Raw genomic sequence first — 22,645 nt, 5'->3', positions numbered from 1 at the left:
CATTTTCTGTACATCTTTTATTTTACTTTTAAAAATTGATAAATTTTGTTCTTACAAGACCTTTATTACTAAATATATCTTTTCCCTCCCCAACCCAGAGAATAATGTCTTATAATAAAAAGAAAAAAATGGGGAAAATTTTTTTTTAGCAAAATCAATCAACATGTCAATCAAAAGTGACATTATTCAGTGTTTTGCACCTAGTTTCCAGCCTCTGAAAAGAAAGGAGGAGCATTCTTCTATCTCTTGTTTGTGTTTAAGTTTGGTCATTATAATTACACAGCTTTTAGTTTAGATTGTTTTAGTTGTTGGTTTTATTTATCTTTCTATTCGCATTGTAGTAATTGTGCACATTGTTTTCCTGGCTTTGCTTAATCAGTTCATATGTCTTCTTATACTTCTCTATATTCATATTCATCATTTCTTACAGTATACATTTTTCCATTGTATTAATTTCTGTTTCAATCAGTTGAAGTTAAAAGGCATCTTTATTTCCAATTTCCTGAGGTATGTATGTCTTGGTTGGTTTTTTTAGGCAAGGTTATGTCAATGAGTATTCTAACAAGGAAAATGTGCCATCGATTTTGTTGCGTATTACATTCCTGTTTATTCTTCTCTGAGTTATCATTTTGTTGTTTTTTTTAATGATACATTTATGCCAGATTAATTCTATTTATTGCCTTTTGTATAGAATTTTCTAAAAATACTTACCACACAAAGGAAAATATTTTTTCATTATTGTCATATATTTTTAAAATCAGGAACTTTCTTCAGAGTAGAAGGTCTTTGAATTACTTTAAACTGTCCAGTGGCATAGAAATCAGAATCACACTTAAAATCTGAAGCCTTAGAAAGAGTCACGTAAATATGCCCGTTTTTCACAGTCACGGTATGGATTCTTTGCTTTACTCCTTTGGAACACCATTTGGGTGCTGCTGATGGATCTTTAGGGTTTATAGATTGATATAGTCCTTCTCCTGTTGATAAAGTAATTTTGTATTTATGCCAGGGGCAAACAATACATGACTGTCCATCAAAATCCTGGGGAAGAAAATAATTAAGCAGATTTAACATTTTGGAATCCCAAATTCTCACATTAAACATAAAGATTTTTAATGTAAATTTTATTTTATTTTACTTTTTTAATTTAGCTGGCATTTGTTTTCTCTCCTCCCACCAAATTCTAATTGAAAAAAAAAAAGAAAAACAAAACTTTCAGCAAATCTGAATAGTCAAGCAAAATAAAATCTCACATTAGTCATTTCCAGAAATGTATATTTTAAACTGCGTCATGAGTCTTGTCACCTCTCTGATAGGAGATGGGTAGCAAGGCAATAAGATTTTTAAAATAAAAGCTATATTAACTTGCATTTACTAAATTCCTACTACCTGCCAGGCACTAAATGAAGAGCTGAAGCTACAATCACTAACATGATAACAGTTTATGCCTCCCAGCAGCTTGAATTGTTTGGGCTTTTTGCAGAGACTTTATTTGCTTTAATCTGTATTCTGAGTCTCTATCTAAAGGTGGATATGAGTATGTTGGAACTGTGGTGGGTCATTGTGTTGATTAGAGTTACTAAGTCTTTCAAAGTTGATTATATTTACAATATTGCTGTTATTGTATAAATTTTTCTCCAGGTTCTGCTCATTTCATTTTGCATTAGTTCATATAGTTCTTCCTAGGTTTTTCTGAAACCATTTAGTTAATTTCTTATAATATAATGGTATCCCACCACATTCAAATATCATAATTTGTTCAGCCATTCTCCAATTGATAAGCACCCCCAGTTTCGGATCCCTTGCCATGAAATAGCTGCTATAAGTATTTTTGTTTATATGGGTTCTTTCCTTCTTTCTTTGATCTCTTTGGGGTATAGCCCTAAGATCAATATTGCTACATCAAAGGGCATATATAATTGAATAACCTTTTGGGTATAGTTTCAAATTACTTTCCAGAATGGTTAGACCAGTCCTACCTGCACAGCATTAGTATACCTATTTTCCCACATCCTTTCCAACATTTGCTATTTTCCTTTTTTTGTCATCTTAGCCAATGAGGGGATGTGAGGTGGTATGTCAGAGTTGTTTTAATTTGTATTTTTCTATTAGTGATTTAGAGCATTTTTTAATATGGCTACTGATAGCCTATTAATATCTTCTGACTATCAACTGGGGAGCAGCTTATATTCTAATAGAGACCTAACTTTTAAGTGTAGCAAAAGGTGTGCTGGGCTTGGAGTCATGAAAAATCTAGCCTTGAATCCTACTTCTGACACTTTAGTAGCTTTGTAACCATGGGCAAGTCACTTACCCTTTATGAACCTCGATTTTCTCATTTGTAAAATGAGGATAATAGTACATACCTCACAGGGTCTTTGCTAGGATCGAATGATAGAATGTATGTAAGTTTAAAGCACTATATAAAAGTCAGCTATTATTAATAATAAAGCCATGTAAAAAAGAATTACTATATTAAAAAAATTTTTTTTAAAGCTTTTGACATGATCACCCATCTGAAACATAAATGCCAAAATGAATGAAAGAAACAAAGATTTTCTTTCCTATTACATACCACCATCAAATATGTGCTAGTAGTGCCTGATCAGTTTTCTCCCTGAAATAAGAGATCTTGCCAAGTGTTTTCACAATTACTTAGTAAATCATAAGTACTAACCATGTATGTGGGATCTAGGGTATATAATATATAGGTGTTCAATACATGTTTACTGAATGAACTGAAGTGAGGCAGTTGGGTGATACAATGGATAGAACGCTAGTCCTAAAGTCAGGAAGACCTAAGTTCAAATCCATCCTCAGATGTCAGATGGCTTAAGTTGTGTGGCTCTAGACAAGTCACTTAACCTCTACCTGATTCAGTTTCCTCAACTGTAAAATGGGAATAATAACAGCACCTACCTTGCAGGATTGTTGAGGATCAAATAAGATAACATTTGAAAAGCTCTTAGCACAATGCCCTACACAAAGTAAGTGCTGACTAAATTCTTGTTCCTTTTCTTTTTCCTTCTTATACTACAAAATTTGAAGTGAAATTCATAGATTTTTATTCCCAGTTACACTACAGAACCAATGTGTGATACTGAGAAAGTAATTTAACCTGTTTTTATCCCAGGAGTTTGAAATCTATCAATTGGAGAAATATCTTATCCATTAAAGAGATTTTTAAATGCTGTATTTGTAAAGCATTATAAAGTGTCAAGTATTTAGAAAGCAAAAAAATAAAAGTACTCAGATAATATAAAATGTTCTGTGTAACCTAGAAGAGGTTTCAAGAATGAAAACAGCCTCCACTTGCTACTTGAATTATGACTCAATTTTCTAGTTCCAGTGTGAGTTTAAGTAAGAAACAGAAAATGGAAGGACCACAAAATAGAAGGTCCTTGTAACTTCTAGGGTCCCTACAGGGCAACACTTAAAGGAGGAATGTTAACAACTCTGGAAGAATGGGAGAAAACTCTATTGTTTGGGCACAGTCCTAGGTTTGAACATGACCATGGACATCACTCTTAATATGAACATTAATTAGTATGAGCTCCAAATTTTATCCACCTAGCCTAATAGCCATTATCAGCTACGGAATAAATTCTGAATGAAACTTTTGATTTTACCATCCATCACAATGCCCTATGTAATAGAAATGCAAATTTAAAGATCTTCCCTGCCCCTAGGCTAAAGTGCACCTGGAGCCTGGGGTGGGAGGCTTGTTTTTCAGTAGATACTTCTTGATTGGCCAGTGAGTCAATAAGGTTGTTACATTCTCTGAGCCAGGAGAAGGCTATATAAGCCCTGATGTGAGGCTTTGTTTTGGGGGCTCACTTTGAGAAGTGTTCTGTGATTTGATCTGTATTCTGGGAAGCTGTTGTCCAGGGCCCCCCGGCTTTGAAAAACCCAGATGTGGAAACCCAGATGTTGACTGGGTATGGATGTAATGGTTGGACAGTTTGGAAATCTGTCTACTTGATCTGTTTCTGTCTTGATAATTCTGCCTGTATACTTTGAAGTTCGGGGTGCTGACCTTTTCCCCTGAACAAGGTAAACGATATATGTCTGACTGATTAAAGTAAGCTTGTTAACCCATTTTGAGTTGCTTTCCTTTAACAAAGCAGATCCAAGAACCTGTATTGTATGGGCAGCCACCCTGGGCATGCTTGGGGTGCTTGCTGCTACACCCTAATATCTAGCAACCTGTTAATAACATTAAATTACTAAGCTCACACTTAGGTTAAGAATGAAATATACAGATACAAAGTTCAGAGAGAAAAAGGACATCTAAGTTGAGGCTAAAACCTTGCACAAGGAGGAAAGGTAGTGCTGCCCATTTTTAGTATGGAGTTGAGAGGGGAACAAGCAAGAACTGAGAAGAGGGGCAGAATAAGAAAGCCAGACAGTTTTCAAACTCTTCTGTAGTTGAATATAGTATGGCTTATGTATTTTGTAATATGAGTGTAGAAATATTACATTCTAAAGTAAAATATAATTTTTATGTTCCCCACTAGCTTTGAAAGTCAAAAGATTATTAAAATACTAATAAAAATACTAATTAAGAAATGAAATAGAAAAAAATAATCAGAGTTTGTTGAAAATGGGTTGTACATACCTCTATTTCTCCCAAATGTAAAGGTCCTCCTGAATCTGAAATATAAGTAAATATAACATCTGGTCAACAAAAAGTTTCATAGTTAACTATATAATCACAAAGAGAACATATGTAAAAATCTTACGGTAACAGCGAATGTCCATAGCATGATATTCTCCTTTGTGATAGAAAATGACAACTTCTCTATCATGAACTACAGCTGTCATTCTTTGAGATTTTTTAATGTCTTCTTCTCTGCCAACATAGACAGGGGAATTATCTTCTATTGTCTCAGGATCTTGTGTAGAGCTTTGCAGATCCATTTCTGCTAAATAAAATAAATGAAAAAATACACTAAATAATTAATAAGTACGGTCTATTAGTTCAGGACTTAATCAATACAGAGTTAATTATACTGTATAAAAAACAAAGATTTCTTCCAGATGAATAAGAGACTCTCCTTGATCAGTATAAAATTCTTACAGAAACAAAATCCTTATTGACTCTTATAAAGTAGATATTTTATTTTTTTTCCTAGGATAATCAGTTAGTAACACTAGGTATGCTGTCTTACCAAGAATTTCCACATTCTTCCTCCTCCACTGGCCTAACATCTCTAGAAAAGCCACTATTGAAAGAGGGGAATACCAGTAAATTGTCGCTAACTTCTTCCCATGGTGGCAGAAGCCCCTTTTGGAGGCACTCCTGGTTTTCTTTTCTACTGTGATGGTGGCAAATGGAACTGTCAGAAGGAGCAAAGAAACTTCCATAACCTTATTAAAGCCTGTTATGTTTTGTTTAGTAACTTTAAAATGTTAAGGGGAAAAAGGGTCTAAGAAGCAAGGTTTTTGAAGGAGGGTACCTAAAAAGAATAACTAATGTTCATCAAAAGAGGAATAATTTCCAGTCTAGAGAGGCTCTAATTGAATTAGGGCTGAATTGTGTATACAGTTGTGTATACAACTGTTACATGCCATTATTAGATGAAGGGTAGCTCAGGATTACATAGAAGGCAGAACACATACAGGTACTCAGAGCTTTAGCACTCTAGACCACTGGTTCTTAAAGTGTAATGCAGAGACCCCTAGAGAGACCCTCATGATTTTATAATAATACTGAGATGTTACTTGTCTATTAAAATACTCTTCCCTTTTCCAACCTCATATTTGAGGCTGGATTTTCTTCATATACATCAACCAAACAATATATTGCAAGAGACTAAATGTAGAAGCAGATTTGAGAATCCATCTTCTATTAAGCCAGACATTAAAGAGATTTGTAAAAATATGTATAATAATGCTACTCTCCTCACTATCTTTGTTTTGGAAAGTAGTTATTTGTAGAAAATATGATATTAATATTAACATATAATAAGTTTATTATTATTTTGGATGAATAAACATTTAAAATTTTATCAATTATAATTTCTAATACAGTAAATATTGGTAGATATAACCATATTAACAAAAGTTCTCTGGGATTCTTGATAACTTTTAAGAGGGTAAAAGGCCGCTGGGACCAAAAGATTTAAGAACCACTACTACAGACCATAGTCTTTGGAAGGGAGAAATTAAGGGCAGCTAGTACTCACAAGTGTTATAGAAGCAATCAGAGTGTTTTCCTTTAAATTAAGAACTAGCTAGAAGAGAAGGAGGAAAAGGAAGAAAACAGATGCCCTGAATTCAAGATATAAGAGAAGTAAAATGTGGACTTTTAAAAGTAATTATAAAGGTACTTAATTTGTACTAGTTGTAGTTTTACTAACCTATATTTTTATTAGAATATGTTACTTATAAGAAGAAAATCTTTTACTGACTAGTTGTATGATCTTGGGCAAATTACTCTCAGGGCCTGTGTCCCTTTTAAAAAGATGAGGTTTAGGGGAGGCTAGGTGGCGCAGTGAGTAGAGCGCAGGCCCTGGAGTCAGGAGGACATGAGTTCGGATTTGCCTCAGACACTTAACACACACACAAAAACTAGCCATGTGACCTTGGGCAAGTTACTTAACCCCAATTGTCCTTCGAAAGCAAAAAAAGAAAAAAAGATGAGGTTTAGGGGCGGCTAGATGGCACAATGAGTAGAGCACCAGCCCTGGAGTGAGGAGGACCTGAGTTCAAATCCAACCTCATACTCTTGACACACTTACTAGCTGTGTGACTTTGGGCAAATCACTTAAACCTTATTGCCCTCCCCCCCCCAAAAAAAAGGCAAAAAAAAAAAAAGATGAGATTTGAGCAGATGAAGTTTAAATTCTCTTCTAGTTCTAAATCTGTGATCCTTTGACTTTAAGTCAACAATAAGAAGCAACAAAACTCCTGTCAGATAGAAAGGTCAATATTAGTAACGTTGTCAAAGTTAAAGGACATGTTTGTTCTGTTAATAAGAAGTAGTAGATTTTAGGGAATGTGCTTTTCTGGCAGAGAAGGGGGAGAAAAATGGGGAGATGTTTTGATATTTGTTAGGAGATGTTTGTTGTTTTAAAACTGTATTAATATTTTTAGAATAAAAGTTGCTGTGGCCAAAATTTTTCTCTGTTGGCCAACCTTCTGGTGATAAGCCTTTCCAAGCTTAATTACACTAGTCTCTGTATGACAAACATAGACTCTATCCCTGGTCCTGCACTTGAAGTTTTTCCAGCTTAATACAACTTTCTAGAGCTTGAGCTCTAAGATCATAAATGAACCCAAGGTTATTGCCATGCAATATATATAGTGTATATGTATACATATATGTATAAGATATATATGTAAGATATATATATATATAGCGGGACTTTAATGGAGGATTAAATTTTGTATATAAATACAAAATAACTAGCAATTCCATGATAAAAGATGAGCTGGTAATAAGGACTAATATTAAGATAATATCTGTTGTGAAATAAAAGTAATGCTTAGATTCCTATTTTGTATCTTTTATAACTTTGCCAAATATAATGACAGGCAGAAATCTCTCCAAAAAAATCTAAGGAAAAAATATTTAAAAGAGGTTAAAAAAACTAAATTGAACACTATGTTATTATAATGACTAAATTTACCTTCAGAGAGAGGTAAGAGAATGTACTACCCTTTCTTCTTTGAAAAGGTGGGAAAACTATGTATGAATCATTGGAATATACTACTGAACTTGACTGACCAGTTGGTTTGTTTTCCGAGTTGGTTTTTTATCTTTTTTTGTTTGCTTGTTTGTTTTGTTATGAGATGACTTGACAGGCAGGGGAAAGGAGATACATAAAGAAATGAAAGTGATATAAAAACAAAATATTTTAGACCAGACTAATGATTTCACTGTGAGCTTCCTAGAAGCAGAATTCTTCCCAATATTTAGAACCTGCTCTGCAACTTGGAGTTTAGAGAGTTCCTGAGACCACTTAAAAGATAAAGTGACTTGCCCAACGACAAACAGCAACTTTATGTCCAAAGCTGGGCTTGAACCAATGCCTCTGTCTAGAAGTCAGACCTCTCTCTACTATGCCATACTGAAAATAAGACACTGATAACAAAATTTTAATGATTCAGTTAAAAATAAACTTTGAAAAGCCATTAACTTCTTTATGTATCATGTTTGATACACACAAATACAGGTGTATCAAACAAATTAAGAAGCAACAACTCCCAAATACTATAATAAATTGGTCAACTAGCTGGTGGATTCTTAAACTACTTAGATTATTCTTTTCCCTACCAAAGCTACCTTTTATAACTACTTTATTTGCACTTCTACTGGAAGACTGGCAGGTATGATAAGGTGTACTATTAAGTGTGATAAGTCTGATTATCTAAAACGTTGAAATTTTTGTCTCAAATTTTCAGATTAGGGGGCGGCTAGGTGGTGCAGTGAATAGAGCACCAGCCCTGGAGTTGGGAAGACCTGAGTTCAAATCTGACCTCAGACACTTGACACACTTACTAGCCCTGTGACGTTGGGCAAGTCACTTAACCCCAATTGACATCCAAAAAGGAAAAAAGAAAAGAATAATTTTAGGGGTGGCTAGGTGGCAGTGAATAAGAGCCGGGAGGACCCAGGATCAGTTCCGGCCTTGGATACTTAACACCCACACAAAAAAACTGTGTAACCTTGGAGGTTACTTAACCCCAATTGCTTTAAAAAAAATTTGTTTTTTAATTTTCAGATTAAATGTGAATTTAAAGTTTTCATGTTTCTTCCTAAGATAAACAAAAGTAAACTATCTTCTTGAAAAACAAACAAAAGTCCTTTTCCTCTAAAATATACATATAAGATCCAATGCATTCATTCAGATGATTTTTACAAAAAGAATTGTAAGTACAGAATTGTAAATTAGAGATTATGTAAATTTCTAAAAATGTTGGAAAAGTTTACTTCCAATGTAAGAGTTAGGCAACAAGAAAAAGAGGAGGGGGGGAGAGAGTGTCCCAGTTGCTTTCTTTTGAACTTCAGCACTGAAATGCTAGAGGATCAAGGGCCTTTGACCAACAGACTGGGTGCCTGCTCTAGAGGGTCAAGGAAATAAAAGGCAAAAGTCAATAAAAGTTGGCATAGTGGAGTGTCTCACTTCTTCACAGTGAAAAGCTGTACAAAGTTATTTTACGAGGAAATATGTAGGTGCTTAATAAGTTTTCACAGTATCTTGAACCTCAGCTCAAGTCCTTAGAGAGCATTTAGTCCAATCCTCATTTTATAAGAGATTACTTAAAGAGATTAAGATCACAGGTAGTAAACAGCAAAGCCAGAATTTGAACCCAGTTCCTTTCTACAAATTCAGGTCTCATCATTCGACTCTACCATCCTGCCTTGGATTGAATTGGGGGGGAGGGAAGGGAGTAGGTAGGTAGGAGAAATCAAATCTAGTTCCTAAATTTAAAATACCTTTTATGGAGATTTAGGTTGTATATTAATTTATGTCTAGATAGTGACCCTGTCTCAAGGGAAAAATTGGGAGGGGGATAAAATACTTTATCTTCAAAGAATATACTGTCTGCAGCACTGATATGGATGAAGACTTTGGAGAGTTCATTTAAAACTGGGTATCAAGGGAGAGAAAGCCCAAGGTAGTTATATAATTCATTTTCCAGATTTTAAAAAAGTAGAAAAATCACCAGTACCATAAAAATAATGAAATGCAAAAGCTGTGTAATAACATCAAAATTACAGTAAGTCCAAATGAAAGTAAAAACAAAATACATTATTTTCCTAGTCATGGGAAACAGAGTTAGCAAATTCACAGTAATCTACAACAACAGTTTCAGCTTCTTTCAAGGTTGGGAGAAAAGACTAAAGCAGACCTTTTCTAGGCAAGTGATAAGAACAGAACAAAAAAGCTGTGGGTGGAATGATAAAGGTTTAAGGAACTTTATTCCTTTTCACACTATGAAATACTTGTCATTTCATTATAATTGGTTTCTTTGTGTACAACATAAATGCCATTACTTATATTTAGCGACTTCATAATTAGCAGCTCCATTTCTTAATTAAAAGTTGTGACTATCCTTGCCCATTCAGACTGTTGTAAACAAGGCCAATCCAATTACTATCATTTTATTTTAAATGTATCCTTCCTATTTTCTTGCACATTTTTAATCTATCTTAATTCCATATTAAAAACAACACAATCTTAATAGAGAAAATTGACAAATTAATTCATCCAGTTGTTAGTACTGAGAAGGAAAATATTTCAGAACAGTACCCATTAGGCTCCCTTAAAATTTTTTTTCTCCTTTCTTAACTTTGAGTGACAGTACTGTATAGTATAAATTAGATAGCTAATTCCAGGGGTATCACAGTCTGTTAGGCACAGAGGAGATGGGGAATATATTTAGGATGAATATAATCATAACACATTAAACTCAATTAAATCTATTAAACTCTACTGGACTTTCTAAGCATCTGTAAGTGAAAATCTCATACAGAAGAGCCAAAGACAACATAATTAAAACAGGAAAACTAAAATTACTTACTGGTTACTCCACAGTACACAGAACTGATAGGTTCAAACTGTTGGGACTCTGCCTACAAGTTATCAGAACTTCTAAGATGACCCACACCCTTCCCTTCAGCTTCAGAGTAAATACTTTTTAGAAACTTTTTTTTTCTCTGGAGGGTAGTTATTTCTTAGTGACATTCCACAATTTAAAAAAAGAGGGCATGCACACATTTCCCATACACCTTTTAAAACAAATACTTAAGAAACACCAAATAAAACTTGTTTACACTGTAAAAGACAACTGTATACAACATTGCAAATCTTTATTGTGTAGAGCCTTTCAAATATATAATAAATTCAAAGTTACATTAAAGACTGTCTTGATTATCTGATTTCTTCTTTACTAGAGACTCCTACCCTTATTGCTTGTTTGTCCTTCATTCTCAAAAAGGACCATGAGGTCTGGGAAGGGGAAGTCATGACTTGCAAGTGAATTAGATTTAAGTGAGGCAGGGCTATGCAAAGTCACCAGCCCAGGAACCTTCTGGGTCCAGCAGCAAGATATAGATCAGGAGGACTAGAGATGACCAGGGAGGTAGTTCGTGGAAGACCTTGGCCTTTTTAAGCTAAGGTCTTTCCCAGGTCTCAGTCTGTCTGAGGCAATGCCCTTTCAATGATGTTTCTGATCAAATGTAGATTCCATAACGTTCAAGACCAACCAAAACCTCACCTCTGTACTCTAGTGTATTACACTAGAAAAATGTTAGCTTTGGTATTGGATCTGCTTACTACCTATTTGATCTTGGGCAAGTCCTCATGTACAGAGTAAAGATGTTAGATTAGATGACCACTAAGATCACTTAGAGCTCAAAAAATGTAAAGAGGACAGAAGCTCCAGTCATATTCAGTTCTCAGCAACTTTCTAGTTTGCATTTCTATAACTTTGCACATATCATTGCCTCTCCTGCACCAATTCATGTCCTTCACCTCTGGAACCTGCCTTAAAACTCATTTCCTCTCAGAAACTTTCCATGATTAAATCCTACCTACGTGACTACTCAATAGTTATGTACTGTAAATTCTATCTTAACTTATACTAACATGTTATTCTATAATATAAAATGTCTTCAGTTCTTGCTGCATTCTGTTGTCTGGTTTTTCAAACTAAACTGTAAATTCCTTTTTTGCAGGACTGAAGTATCTTCTATTTCTTCCTTCCTTCCTGCTTTTTGGAGGGCAACTGAGGTTAAGTGATTTGCCCAAAGTCACATGGCTAGTGTGTCAAGTGGCAGAGGCCTGATTTGAACTCAGGTCCTCCTGATTCTAGGGCTGGTGCTCTATTCACTGAGCCACCTAGCCTCCCCTCTTCTATTTCTTTCTATCCCTCAATGGTAGTTGCTGGGTAGGGCTCAGTATATTATTGGATTAACTGAGGTTAAAGAAGTCACCATAAACCTGTTAAGCATCAGAACATGGAAAAATAGCGGTTTCAAATGTCTGTAGATTAGTTCATCAAGGAGATTCCTGCTTACTTGAAAAGGAACAACATAGATGAAAATTTGCTAAGGCTTACAAATTGTAAAAATATGTAAAGCGCTACTGAAAATACCTTAAAAATAAAAATTTTATACAACACAAAAGAAGCAAAAAATTGTGTTATTGTGTCAAGTAAACAAGCATGTACAAAGACTGTACTGTGTGCCAGGTTCTATGCTAAATATTAGGGGTATAATGAAAGGAAAAAACCATCTATACCCTCAAAAAGTTCAAAATCTAGGGGAAGACAACATATAAACAATTATGTACAAACAAGATACATACATAATATATACATACATAACTAAATATATACATAATATATATATATAACATAATATATAACATATATATAACATAATAATATATAAATATATAATTATATAATATATAACATATACATAATATATATAATAATATATAACATAATATATACATACATAACTAAACATAATCCCAAAGAAAAGGCACTAGTATTAATCATGTGCATATATTTATATGACTGATTTTACATGTATGTGTGTGTATGCACACACACTTATGGGTATATATAGTAGCTATATATGATTATATAGTATCTCTATATACATATATATATATATATATATACATATATGCACACATGTAAAGATAGTGGGAATTTGAAGATCTTCCCTGCCCCTTAACAGGACTAAGGGAATTTAGAGACCTTCCCTGCCCTTAATAGGCCAAATGTAATCACATGAGTCCAGGGTGGGAGGAGCTTGCTGAAAGGGTGGAACAGGAAGAAGCGGGCAAGAACACAGCAGAGTTGGGAACAAGCATTAGGGAGGCAAAGAGCTAGCATAAGGGAGAGAGGGGCATTTTTGCTTATGGGGGCCTGTTTTGTTCTGAAGGCCTGACGGAAGCAAGGCTTGGGGATGTTGGTACCCACTGCACTGGTTATGTGTACCATCTTCTTGGTTGCTATGATGAATTTGGCTTTCTGGTGTTGGATTTGGCTTTCTGGTGTTTGAATAAATGTTTTGCTTCTGTCTTCCATGTAGAGATTTTGTGATTCAGAACTACACCAGCATATTCATAGCTACCGTGGGCTCTGTGAATATCGCACTGACATTATAACACATAAGTATATGGAGTATCTATATTGATGCTATATACACATACATATGTGTATATATATATATATATATATATATATATATATATATATATATATATAAGTACATGTTTTCCTGAAATGTGTTTTCCAAACTACACTGTAAATTCCTTTAATGCAGTTAGTATTTTCTGTTTATATGTGTGTACACACACACACACACACACACAGACACAGTGTCATCATAGTAGTTGAGTATTTGTAATATGCATGGGGTACCTTGGCAAATATAATAAAAGTACCACATTGAGAGATACCTTAGCACATATAGTGAACCTTTCATTTTACAAATGAAAAAACTGAATGAAGGTCAAAGAATTAAGGGGTTTTGCAGGGGTGGAAAACCTTCAGCCCCTAGGCTACATGTGGGGATGTCAGTACCCACTGCATTGGTTATGTGTGCCAACTTCTTGGTTGCTATGATGAACTAGGTTCTTGGATGTGGCCTTTTGAGTGAGTTTAAGTTTTACAGAACAAATCCTTTTATTAAAGGTATTTGTTCAGTGAAGTCTGGATTCTGTCAAAGGGCTGCACTTGAGGACCTAGAGGGCAACATGTGGCCTTGAGGTTCCCTACCTGTGGGTTAAAGAGTTAAAGTCCAAGGTCACACAGCTAGATAGTAGTAGAGGCATAGTAAGAACCCAAGTCTCCTGGCCCCCAGTATAATTTTCTTTTCACTGTACTCTTATTTAAAGGAAACAGTATGCCTTCATCAGACCACAATCTCATTTCCTGTCAATCTAGATTCTCTTAGTGAAGATGAATTCATGATCATTAGACATGTAAAAGACATGGTATGTGTCAGCACTACTTGCAGTTCTACAGAGCTAATTCTGCAGATGGATAGATAGTCCTCACCTAGGTTCTGATTTGTCCACAAGAGGAATTTTTCAGACAAAAGGAAGCTTCTGGTTCTGACCTCAAAGGCTTAATCCATGTCATCCAAAGTCATATTACAACCTTTCAAATACTTGAAAACCATTCTCATGTCTCTCCTGAGTCTTCTCTCTTCTACAAGCTAAACATCCCTATTTCCTTCACTGGATCTTGATATGATAATAGATTTTAAGTCTCTTCATCATCCTGGTTGCCTGCACTGCATCCAGGGCCATCTCCAGTTGTCCTGATCCATACATATCTGGCCACTGGACCCACATGGTTCCTGAGGGAGAAAGTGAGGCTGGTGACTTTGCAGAGCCCTCCCTCACTGAAATCCAATTCACCTGCATATGTCATGGTCCTCCTTCAAGAACAAAGGATAAAAAACTATGACAATGGATGCCCTACTCTGAACACTCTTCAGCTTGTCAAAGTCCTACCTAAACGATGCCTTTCTCAAAATGAACATACTACTTCAGACGACACTTGGACATCATTCTCTCTTTTTATTTTTTCTGGAATCTAAGCTCAATGCTGCCCAAGATCTCACTAGCTTTTTTGGTGGCCACTGATCACACTGATGCTTCATATAGATCTTTCAGTCCCCTAAAATCCTAGTCCTTTTTTCAGAACTGCTGTCCAACTAACCATGTTCCCTCCATCTTGTACTTGTGAAGTTGATTTATTTTTATAGTGAAGTGCAAGACTTTACATTCATCCTTCCTGAATTTCCTCATGATCATTATCAGCCCAAGACTCTAGTCTGCCAAGATCTTTTAGGATCCTGGCTCCACCACTGCGTTGGCCATCTTTCCTGATTTGACGTCATAGGCAAATTTGATAATTTGATATACAAATGTACTAACATGACTGTATAGTCAACCATAAAGTACTTGGTTTAAAGGGGTGCAAGATTTTTTTGTTTAAAGCTGTGCTTTTTTTTTTTTGTAAATGACAGCCAGTCGCCTAAATGAGCATATATGCATACTTATTTTCATGTAAAATTTTTTTTAAATCATTAAAAAAATTTTGATTTTCAGATTCTCTACCTCCCTCCCACCCTTATCCTCCTCCTAGAGGGCAAACAATGATATCGATTGATACATATGAAGTCATGCAAAACATTTTCAGATTGGCTGTTACAAAACTGACCAAAGAAGTAAAAAGTATGCACATCTATACACACTTATTTAGGTGGCTGACTCTACCTGTGTATATGCATATACAGATACATATACATATGTACACGTGTGTGCAGTCACACATTTAAGGTAAAAGGAGCTGTCTGTCTGTCCTCTCCCAGGGGCAGCGGTTGCCAGAAAAGGGATCTTGGCTGCTTGCTCTCTCGATCCAGTAGATCTAAATTGTGAAGGGTCACCTCTGAACTCCTGGGCTCACTACCTAACTCTGGTAGAGTCCCCGTGCAAGTTATCTCGCGTCAGTAAAGAGCCTTAGTCTTCTCCTCCTCCTCGGGACAAGGACGGGGCCGAAGTTATCGTCCCTACACCACGCTCCGGGAGGCTGGGCAGTAACAAGGCCGGGGATCAGCCCGCGGGCGCGCGCTGAGTGCGGGATCTCGGGCCGCCGGGGAATCTCCTCTGCCCCTCCCCCATCACGGAGGCAGGGGCTTCACTCCCTAAAGGCCCCCGAGGGCGGGGCTCGGGGCAGCGGCCGCTACAGTGAGAGGGAAGCGCCACGCGCGCCCCGCGGGTTCCAACCGCCAGTCCGCGCGCCCGCCGGAAGCAGGAAGCAGTTCCGCGGCCTCGAGACCTGCCCTTCCCCCCCCCCCCCCTGCTCAATCCCGCCCCGCCCCGAGAGCTCCGCCTCCGCTTCCCCGCCCCCGAACCTCAGTCCAGGGAAAGGAAAACCACGCCACGCGGTGCTGCGACTTCGAAAGCCCCGGGGTCCATGTAGCTTGGGGCCTTCGGGCCTTTCCCTTCTCCCCCGGGGGGCGGAGCGACAACATGCGCGTGACCCGAAACGGAGCGTCTGGGGACTGGGTGGCGCTGCCTGGTGGCGGGCTATTAATTTGTGAGCTCCTCCCTCCTCCTGCCTCGCTCCCTCCCTCTGCTTAGATGATTGGAATTTATTAACTTAAGATTTTACAAAGCATATATTCAGCCATCACCACATTACAATAATTTAGGTAAGAAAATGCTATTTTTAATAAATAAAAATAATACATGATAAATGAAATAAACCGTATACACATAAAATTAATAATAATAACAGGATATGAGAACAAGAAGAATACCATCTCCATAAAAAGTAAAGTTACTTCTCAAACAAAAAAATCAGTTATCATACTTTGCTAAAATAGTAAAAAAAAAGTTGTCTCATAAATATTCATTCTGTGTGCTGTCTTGTTCCTGTGATGTGCTCAACATATATGTCCTTGCTCCACTTAATTCCAACCTACACCAAATTTTCTCATAAGGTTGCTACATCTCTGGGCGGTTAGGTGGCACAGTGAATAGAGCACTGGCCCTGGAGTCAGGAGACCCAAGTTCAAATGCAGCTCAGACACTTAACACTTACTAGCTGTGTGACCTTGGGCAAGTCACTCAACCCCAATTGCCCTGCCTTCCCCCACTCCAAAAAAAAATAGATTGCTAATCTCTGCCCAGTTTTTAGTCTGGATCCCAACCTCCTAAAGGGCCCATGATCCTTGCATTACTGCAATCTGAGGTTGTATAGTATAATGACAGAATTAGAGGTATAGCTAGTAAGTGCTACATCACAGAAATTCAGAAAGGAGAAATAGAAATCCAAGGGCTTGGAGCGCTTTATGAAGGCTTCATGGAGAAAGTCAAGAAAGGATGAAGAAGACTTGGCTAGACAACTTTCATGTGAAAAGGACATGATCATCTTGCTGCAAACATAATATGAGTTGTCAATGTTGTGGAGCAGCCCCTTCCTCTCCCTCTTCCCATGCCATCTTAGGTTGCATTAATTGAAGTAAAATGTCCAGAAATAGGAAGATTATAGTCCTGCTTTACTTATGTCCAGTGTGGGGCATCCTATTTTAGGAGGGGCATTGATAAGCCAGAGGAAGAATAGATAAGGAAGCAGGGGGAAGGGTGGGGGGGAACATAAGATCACTACCTTCTGATACTTGAAGTGATGTCACATGGGAAGAAAGATTAGGTTTATTCTGTTTAGCTCCGCAGTAGAAATTACAGAGAGGGAGATTTTAGTTCAGTATAAGGAGGGACTTCCTAATAAACAGCTACCTAAAATACTTGTTGATAGATTGATCAGCAGAGAAGCAGCATTTATAGCAGTGGAAACTCAGGGTAGAAACAGCATATTGCAGTAGTGGTGGAGTGGAGAAACAGCCAAGGGCGATTGGCAGCTCCCTGATAAACAGCAGATGGCAGTAACGGCGAAGAAACAGGTAGCAGCTCAGTGAAGGCACATAAACAGATTCTTATCACTGGGGGTGAGAGGGAGGGGGGAGGCCGAAAGCAGTAGCTTTGCAGGCTGGAACATCACCATAGGAGCATGAATTCAGAATTTTAGTCGATAAGCATTTATCAGGAACCTCTTACAGGCCTGTGCTAAGCTCTGGGGATACAAAGAAAGTGTCCCTGCCTTCCAGGAGCTTACAATGTCATGCAGGCTTCTTGAAGGTGGCACTTGAGTTGGTACAGTGGAACAGAGAGCTGGACTTGGAGTTAGGGAGACATTCAGACATTTGTTAGCTGTGTGATCCTGGGCAAGTCACCTAACCTCTGTTTGCCAAACTTTACTCAAATGTAAAATGGGGATAATAATAGCACCTGCCTCCCAGGGTTGTTGTAAGGATCAAATGAGAGAATAATTGTGAATATCTGGCACATAGTAGGTGTCATATAAATGTTTATTATTATTGTGAGAGGAGACAACACATAGAAAGAAGCTGTCTGGTTGGCTGCTGCATTGACATGAAGGGGAATAATGAAATTCTGCAGCTGGGGTGGGAAATGATTGGAGGAAGTATGAGTTGATTTCGTGTTGCATGATAATGAATTTCTGGAAATCATAAAGTCTAGGAGAATAGGTAGGTGGGAAATGAAATTGAGTCAGCTACACATTTCTTCTACTTGTCATGAGCTATGGGAATCTTTGGGACTTTGTGCTATTGCATGTTTCTGGGGAAAAGTCCTAGTTTCCCAAACAGCACCTTGAACCTTAGTGTAGTTTTAAGGGGACTGTTCTGAGCTTGGCGTAGGGGTCATATCCCCTGTCTACAGGGCTCTACATGTCATAGAAACTTAATATTTGTTGAATGGTGACAGAATGTCAGAATAAGGAGTTTGGACTTAATTTGTCCATGTACACCACCACTGGAGGATTCCTGTGCAAGGACTGTGGGGATGGGGAAAGAAAAGAGAAGGTAGATGGATAGCTTAGAGATCCCTAGCCCAGGGATTTGGGAGACTGATGGCATCATAGAAAGAGAAAGGAAAAAATCTAAGTGGGAAAGAGAGAGTCTAAAAATGACAGTGGAGAGCAGAGGGATATCCCAACTGTTTCATCAGAATCAGTGTGTCTGAGAGGTAAAGAAGGTATAGCCAGTGGTGGAGGGGAAGGCCAAGAACACTGAGTTGCTAATGTTAGAGGAACAGTGAGGAAAAACCTTTTTCACACTGTAAACCCAGGTCCTCTTCCCCCCTCACTGGCCATAGCCTTTTCTAGAAGATATCTTTGAGCCTCCACCCCTGTCTAACTTTCCAACTTAGCCTCGTGTTGAGTCATTTAAGCCCCAGCCACCCCTCCATAAGCAGCTCTCTTCTCTGCTGTCAGGGGACCCATCCCTTAAAACTGATTCCTCCCTCAAATGACTATCTCTATTTATCCATAGTTATCTGTTTGTTTGCTTGGTTTTTTTTAGAAGCAATCTAGGTTAAGTGACATGCCCAGGGTTATCTATATCTATGTGAAAAGTGTGTCTCTACTCTCTCTTTAAACTCTCTCACACTAATGGACTCTCAAAATACTGTATGGGATATCTCCTGGGTAAATCACTGTTAGATGCCATGGCTGATGCAGATGGTGGTGAGAAAAGAAATCACCCTTTCAGTCCCTGCAGGGGTCTTCTTCATAATGTGTTTCTAAGCCTTGATGTCCTTTTGAATTGAATGCCAACTCTAGGTCTTGACTATTTAAAGCCCTGTGAACACGTCTAATTTTTGCTCAGCCACTTGTAGTAGCTCTCTTTAATTCTGTAAGAAAAAGATATTCATACAGCTTTACAGTAAACCCTTCATTGATACCTCATGATTATGATCTGGGTCTTCTGATTTGGGAGATTGATCAAAGATCAACTCCCCCATAATAAATAGAAGTGTATATTTGATCTTAGAGTTAATTGGGAATCACTAGAGTTTATGGAGTAGAAGTGTGATATATTCAGATCTTCATTTTGTGAAAATCACTTTGGTGGCATTGTAATGAGGAGACTTAAGGATTAGAGTTGGGGGGACCCAATAGGAGCCCATTTCTATTGTCAAGATGAGAGTTGAGAAGGGCCTGAACAAGGGTGGCAGCTCTGTGAGTGGAAAGGAAGAGACATGTGTGATAAATGTTGTGAAGACAGACACAACATGATTTGGCAACTATCTGGATATGTGGGGTTAGTGAGAGAGAGGAGTTGAGGAAAACAGTGAGAGGCTAAGAACCTGGATAACCAGAAAAACGTGGGTACCTTCAGCAATAAGAGGGAAGTTTGGAAGAGGGATAGGTTTGGGAGTAATGATAATGAGTTCTGCCCTGTATATGTTGAGTTTGAGCTGCTTATGAGATATTCAGTTTTAAATGTCCAATAGTTGGTTAGGGACTCAGGAAAGGGATTGGGGCTGGATATATAGATCTGAGAGTCTTCAGCTATAGATAGCAAATGAACTCATGGGACTTCATGAAGTCATGAAGTGAGAATATAGACAGAAAAGAGAAGATCAAGGACAGAATCTTAGAGTATGCCCATTGTTAGTAGGCATGATATGAATGAAGATCCAGCAAGATAGACTTAGAAGTAATAATCAGTTAGATAAGCGGAGGGTCAGGGGAGTCCAGAGAGGAGACAGGGGTCTGGGAGAAGATGATCAACAGTGTCAAATAGAGCAGAAAGGTCAAGAAGGATGAGGATTAAGAAAAGGCCATCCAGTTTGGAGATTAAGAAAACACTGACTTTGGAGAGAGCAGTTGAGTGATGACATCACAAACCAGGTTTCAGAGAGTTTGGAAAAGAATGAAAGGAGAGCAAATAAAGAAACTGAGTGTGGCTTGTTTTACCAGTTAAAAAACATCTTTTTAAAATTATAAATTGAACACTAAACAAATATGAGGTTTTTTCCCCCAATAAAAGAATAGAAAAAGAGGACTGCATATTAGGCCATGACTATCTACCAGGTACAATTTAGTGGTGGGTTTTTTTTCATATTTCAAATTAAATGTGGTAATTCTAACACCATCCTGCTTTGTTCCATTCTCAAATTCCTTCTAATGTCCTCTACATATTTTTAAAATGATTCATTGATGTTTTTATCTTACTTTTCTTTATTTTTTTCCCTTTGTATCAATGTATACATTTCTTTGTATCTTTGTATACCCTCCTTCAGTCTCCTCCAAAACCAATATAGTAGTGGTGGGACACTGCATTGATCAGTGCTCTTAAGTCTTTTAAAGCTGGTTTTATTTACAATGTAGTTATATAAACTGTTTTCCTGCTCCTTCTCACTTTGTCAGTTTATACAAATTTTCTCAGTTTTCTCTGGGTCTGTTCTTTTTATTATATTATATGGTGCAAATAATTTTGTACATATGATCCTATCTTTCTTTACCTTCCTAGGGATATATTCCAAATACTGATATCCCTTGCTGGGTCATAGAGAGGCACATTTTTGGTGCCTTTTTGAATATAGTTCCAAATGGCTTTTCAGAATGTTTAGACAGATATACAGTGCATTTATTGACAATGCATTTGTATACTTTTTTTCCACAACTCCTCTAACAATTGTCACTGAACCAGTAATTTTTTCCCTAGTGGTTGTAGTTCTTGGGTTTATTTAATGCCATGCTATTATGTTCAAATGCTTCTTGGTCTCATGTATATAATCAGTTCCATTGACCAAATTCAGATGGGGAAATCCAAGAAAAAACATGCAATGAGTTATTTTTCCAGCACAAGTTGGTATATGGAGTCAGAGAAGTCTGTGGACATTGTGGATGGGATCTGGACAGGAATATGCCAAGTGAAGCTCTCCAGTATAGGGAGGGGCTGTGCACCAGGGCAAGTAGGACTACAAGAACTCTTACTCCGTCACCATGACCTCTTGCAGAGTGTGGGAACAGGTACCAATTGGATCCTTCATCACCCACTGCCCAGTTCGGGGTCATATACCCAGTGTAAACTGGGTATAAATGTATGTAGGAAGCCTGTACTTGGGCAGAGCATTCTAGGGTAAGGAGCGGCCATGAGCCCTAGGCTATGTACCCAAAGAAGAGCAAATTCAGAAGCAAATGGTAGCTCCTATGGCTTAGAACTCAGGAACAGAGGCAGGTCTCTGTTACAGTTCCTAGATCTGTCCAAAACCTAAAGAGGAAGAAATAAGCAGGTTAGAACTCCCAAACCAAAGGGAAGTTTGCAGTTCTATCTCTCTGAACCAGCAGTTTCCTAGATGGCTGAAAGTAACTGAGTCCAGCAGCAGTCTAATGGCATTTCAACCAGGGGCAAGCCCACAGTTATGTTGCTCAGACCTAAACCCAGGTCAAGAACTTGTAGAACTAAGACCAGTGACTGGACTTTACCTTGGATCAGAGTACTTAGAGAACAGCAATAACTTGCTGGTCCCCAGCCTGAGCGGTCTCTGAGATCTTGCCATAGCATAATATTCAATACTTCAAAGAAAGCATCAACAGAACCATCCTAGACCTTTCTTCCAAATATGCACAGAACTTTCCCTTAACATCAAGCCCAAAGACAAGAAGCAGGCTAAAAGAATAAGCAAACAAACAAAAATCCTACCATTAAAAAGCTATTGTGGTTTACAGGAACACTCAAGACACAAACCCAGAAGAGCATTACTCCAACACATCCAAAAGAATACTAATCTCATTTCATTGATATGATCATTTTTTTTATAGGGGGGAGGGCAGGACAATTGGGATTAAGTGACTTGCCCAAGGTCACATGGCTAGTTAAGTGTTAAGTGTCTGAGGCTGAATTTGAACTCAGGTCCCCCTGACACCAGGGCCTGTGTTCTATTCACTGCGCCACCTAGCCACCCTGATAAGATAATTTTTTTCTCTTTTTCTTCCTTCCACCTTCCTTCTTTCCTTCCTTCCTTTAAAAAATTTTTTTAAAAAATTAAATCTTATGTTTATTTTTAGTTTCCATCATTCATTTCCACAAGATTTTGAGTTACAAATTTTCTCCCCATCTTTCCCCTACCCACCACCCCAAAACAGCGATCCCACTGTATACCTCCTCCCCCAATCATCTCTCTCCTACATCCTCCCCCATCCTCCCTCCAACTTTCCAGTAGGGAAAAATGGATCTCTATACCCCAGTGTCTGTATATCTTATTTCCCAGTTGTATGTAATAATAAT

General features: G+C 37.6%; 1 protein-coding gene across 4 annotated transcripts; it reads right to left on the bottom strand.

Moving 5' to 3' along the window:
* Nucleotides 1–605: 605 nt before the first annotated feature.
* RFESD (Rieske Fe-S domain containing) lies at nt 606–16,076 on the bottom strand. 4 transcript variants are annotated; one of them, XM_069085122.1, is made up of 4 exons: nt 15,899–16,076; nt 4,743–4,925; nt 4,619–4,653; nt 606–1,041 (listed from the first exon to the last, which is right to left on the bottom strand). In XM_069085122.1, the coding sequence occupies exons 2-4, from the start codon at nt 4,918–4,920 to the stop codon at nt 742–744; spliced, it is 513 nt and encodes a 170-aa protein (XP_068941223.1). In that variant the 5' UTR covers nt 4,921–4,925; nt 15,899–16,076; the 3' UTR covers nt 606–741. The 4 variants fall into 4 exon arrangements, with proteins under 4 accessions (XP_068941223.1, XP_068941222.1, XP_068941220.1 ...); XM_069085121.1 differs by having other exon boundaries at nt 4,743–4,922; nt 15,899–16,075; XM_069085119.1 differs by lacking the exon at nt 15,899–16,076 and adding an exon at nt 15,261–15,438 and having other exon boundaries at nt 4,743–4,922.
* Between the last annotated feature and the right edge of the window lie 6,569 nt (nt 16,077–22,645).

The sequence above is a fragment of the Petaurus breviceps genome, unplaced genomic scaffold (genome assembly GCF_028583685.1).
Source record: "Petaurus breviceps papuanus isolate PSGF00001 unplaced genomic scaffold, PetGlider_PUasm1.0 175, whole genome shotgun sequence".
NCBI lineage: Eukaryota > Metazoa > Chordata > Mammalia > Diprotodontia > Petauridae > Petaurus > Petaurus breviceps.
Note: the sequence above shows the minus strand (reverse complement) of the source record. Positions and strands in the feature narration are given on the sequence as shown.

Coding starts and splice junctions, on each gene's coding strand:
- RFESD (XM_069085119.1), bottom strand. CDS start 15,318: ATGTGTGACTGCACACACGTGTACATATGTATATGTATCTGTATATGC. Junction 4,923..15,260: donor CTGTATATGCATATACACAG/GTAGAGTCAGCC, acceptor TTTATTTAGCAG/AAATGGATCTGCAAAGCTCT. Junction 1,042..4,618: donor TACATTTGGGAGAAATAGAG/GTATGTACAACC, acceptor TTTCTTCCCCAG/GATTTTGATGGACAGTCATG.